The following is a 1,821-nucleotide window of genomic DNA, read 5'->3' as shown; positions in this document are numbered from 1 at the left end:
CAGTTTAGCATCGGGAGAACCAAGGGAAGCTAAAGCTAAGCTAACAAGGACCTAAGCTAAGCTACTGAAGCTACAAACACAAAAGCCATGGCGAATAGAACCACGAGGAAGAGCAAGTGGCCCACGTTCGACGGGAAAGCAGAAAAGTATGAGCTCTGGGAAGAGAGGATAGTGTGTTGCATGCACGGAGTGGGATTGAAGGAGACCATTACATTACATTGCATTTAGCTGACGCTTTTGTCCAAAGCGACTTACAATAAGTGCATTCGACCAAGAAGATACAGACTTGAAGAAGACAGAATCATATAAGTACATCAGGTTTCATAGAGCCAAAACATTTCAAGTGCTACTCAACTGGCTTTAGATAAGCAAGTCCTTTATTAGTATAAAAGTGTTCCGCTAGTAATTCTTTGTTAATAAATTACAAATTGGTAGCTATTTTTCTTTAAACAAACAATTAAACTATAAAGTATACTGTTTGCTTGGTATTAGTTAGAAATAACTTAATTTATTAGATATTTTAACAGATTATTGTTGCACACAAAATAAATTATGATTTCCTATAATATATAAAAATGTGTTAAGTATTACCAATTGCATTACCATTGTGTTTTTCCTCCCCAGCACGGAGTACGCCATCCAAAAGCTCCGTCAGGAGGGCAACGAGGAGGGCACCTACGTCCTACGCTGGAGCTGCACCGACTACCAGTACATCATCATCACTGTGGTCTGCACTGAGGTAGGGAACACTTCTTTATACAGTGTGAGGAATCCGTTTGTCATTTATCACCACACTAAAACCAGAAAATGTCTTCAGATTTGTATTATTTATTGGACTCTAAACAATATAGAAGAAAACAATATATGTCCTAACTCAAATATATAATAATAATAAGTAAATACAAATGTTAATATAATTAGTAACTACTTTTATTGTAAGTATTATATCTGATTATTATTGTTTTAGTATTTTAAATATAAAAATAAACATTGTCAACAAATGTTTGAGGACTATTCTCCCACTTACTATTCATTTTAAAAGTACAAACTGAAATGTATTTGAAACATTTGAAAATATTTCAGTATTTGAAAATAAGCTCAAAATGAAACTGACATAAACGGACAAAACACTCCCTAGTTCAAATATAATCACAATGTTTTCTTTTGTTGTGAACAAAAACTCAAAATCACACCCATATTGGCCGTTTTATTTTCAGTATATAACATCTTTTGTCTTTCTCCACACAGATCGACCTGAAGGAGTCTCGCACTGTGCGTCAGTATAAGAACTTCCAGATTGAGGTGGCCCCCACTGGGTTCCGCTTGTACGGCACTGAGACAGTCCGGGCCACTCTGTTCGAGCTGCTGGAGCACCTGGAGGGCCAAAGCCTTCGCACAGACAATCTCCAGTTCCAGCTGCATCGATGTTGCCCTCCACAGCCTAGAGGTAAGCTTAATCAAGCCATGGACATACAAAAAATACATAGTGAACTAATCAAAGGCATGTGCACTAACCAATACCCAGATGAGGAGAAGCACACAGTACTGCAACTTCATTAAGCTTAAAGGTCCCCTGTTATTCTGTTTTTCATCAATATATTATAGGTCTCAGATATATACCAAACATGTCTCTGAAGTGTTTGGCTGAAATACCAAACAGATCATGCATTGTAGCATCCCATAATCCCCTCTGTTTCAGCCCTGTTTCAAAACTGCTGATTCTCTGTTACTTTAGATGAAAATAAGGAGCCCCTCCCCACGCCCCTTTGTGATATAACCACAATGGTGCTCTAGGAGGAGATTCAGGGGATAAGGGGGGGG

The 1,821-nt window shown here is 38.1% G+C and overlaps 1 protein-coding gene across 1 annotated transcript; it reads left to right on the top strand.

Annotated features, from left to right (window-relative positions):
* The first annotated feature begins 87 nt into the window (after nucleotides 1-87).
* On the top strand, nucleotides 88-1,575 carry LOC104943750 (tyrosine-protein kinase JAK1-like). The gene is made up of 3 exons (XM_010769215.1): nucleotides 88-146; nucleotides 586-739; nucleotides 1,249-1,575. The coding sequence occupies exons 1-3, from the start codon at nucleotides 88-90 to the stop codon at nucleotides 1,558-1,560; spliced, it is 525 nt and encodes a 174-aa protein (XP_010767517.1). The 3' UTR covers nucleotides 1,561-1,575.
* Nucleotides 1,576-1,821: the final 246 nt, after the last annotated feature.

This window comes from Notothenia coriiceps, unplaced genomic scaffold, assembly GCF_000735185.1.
Source record: "Notothenia coriiceps isolate Sejong01 unplaced genomic scaffold, NC01 NC01_scaffold00006698, whole genome shotgun sequence".
In the NCBI taxonomy this organism is placed as follows: Eukaryota; Metazoa; Chordata; class Actinopteri; order Perciformes; family Nototheniidae; genus Notothenia; species Notothenia coriiceps.
This window is presented reverse-complemented; position numbering and strand designations above follow the sequence as displayed.

Coding starts and splice junctions, on each gene's coding strand:
- LOC104943750 (XM_010769215.1), top strand. CDS start 88: ATGGCGAATAGAACCACGAGGAAGAGCAAGTGGCCCACGTTCGACGGG. Junction 147..585: donor TTCGACGGGAAAGCAGAAAA/GTATGAGCTCTG, acceptor AAATGTGTTAAG/TATTACCAATTGCATTACCA. Junction 740..1,248: donor TCACTGTGGTCTGCACTGAG/GTAGGGAACACT, acceptor TTCTCCACACAG/ATCGACCTGAAGGAGTCTCG.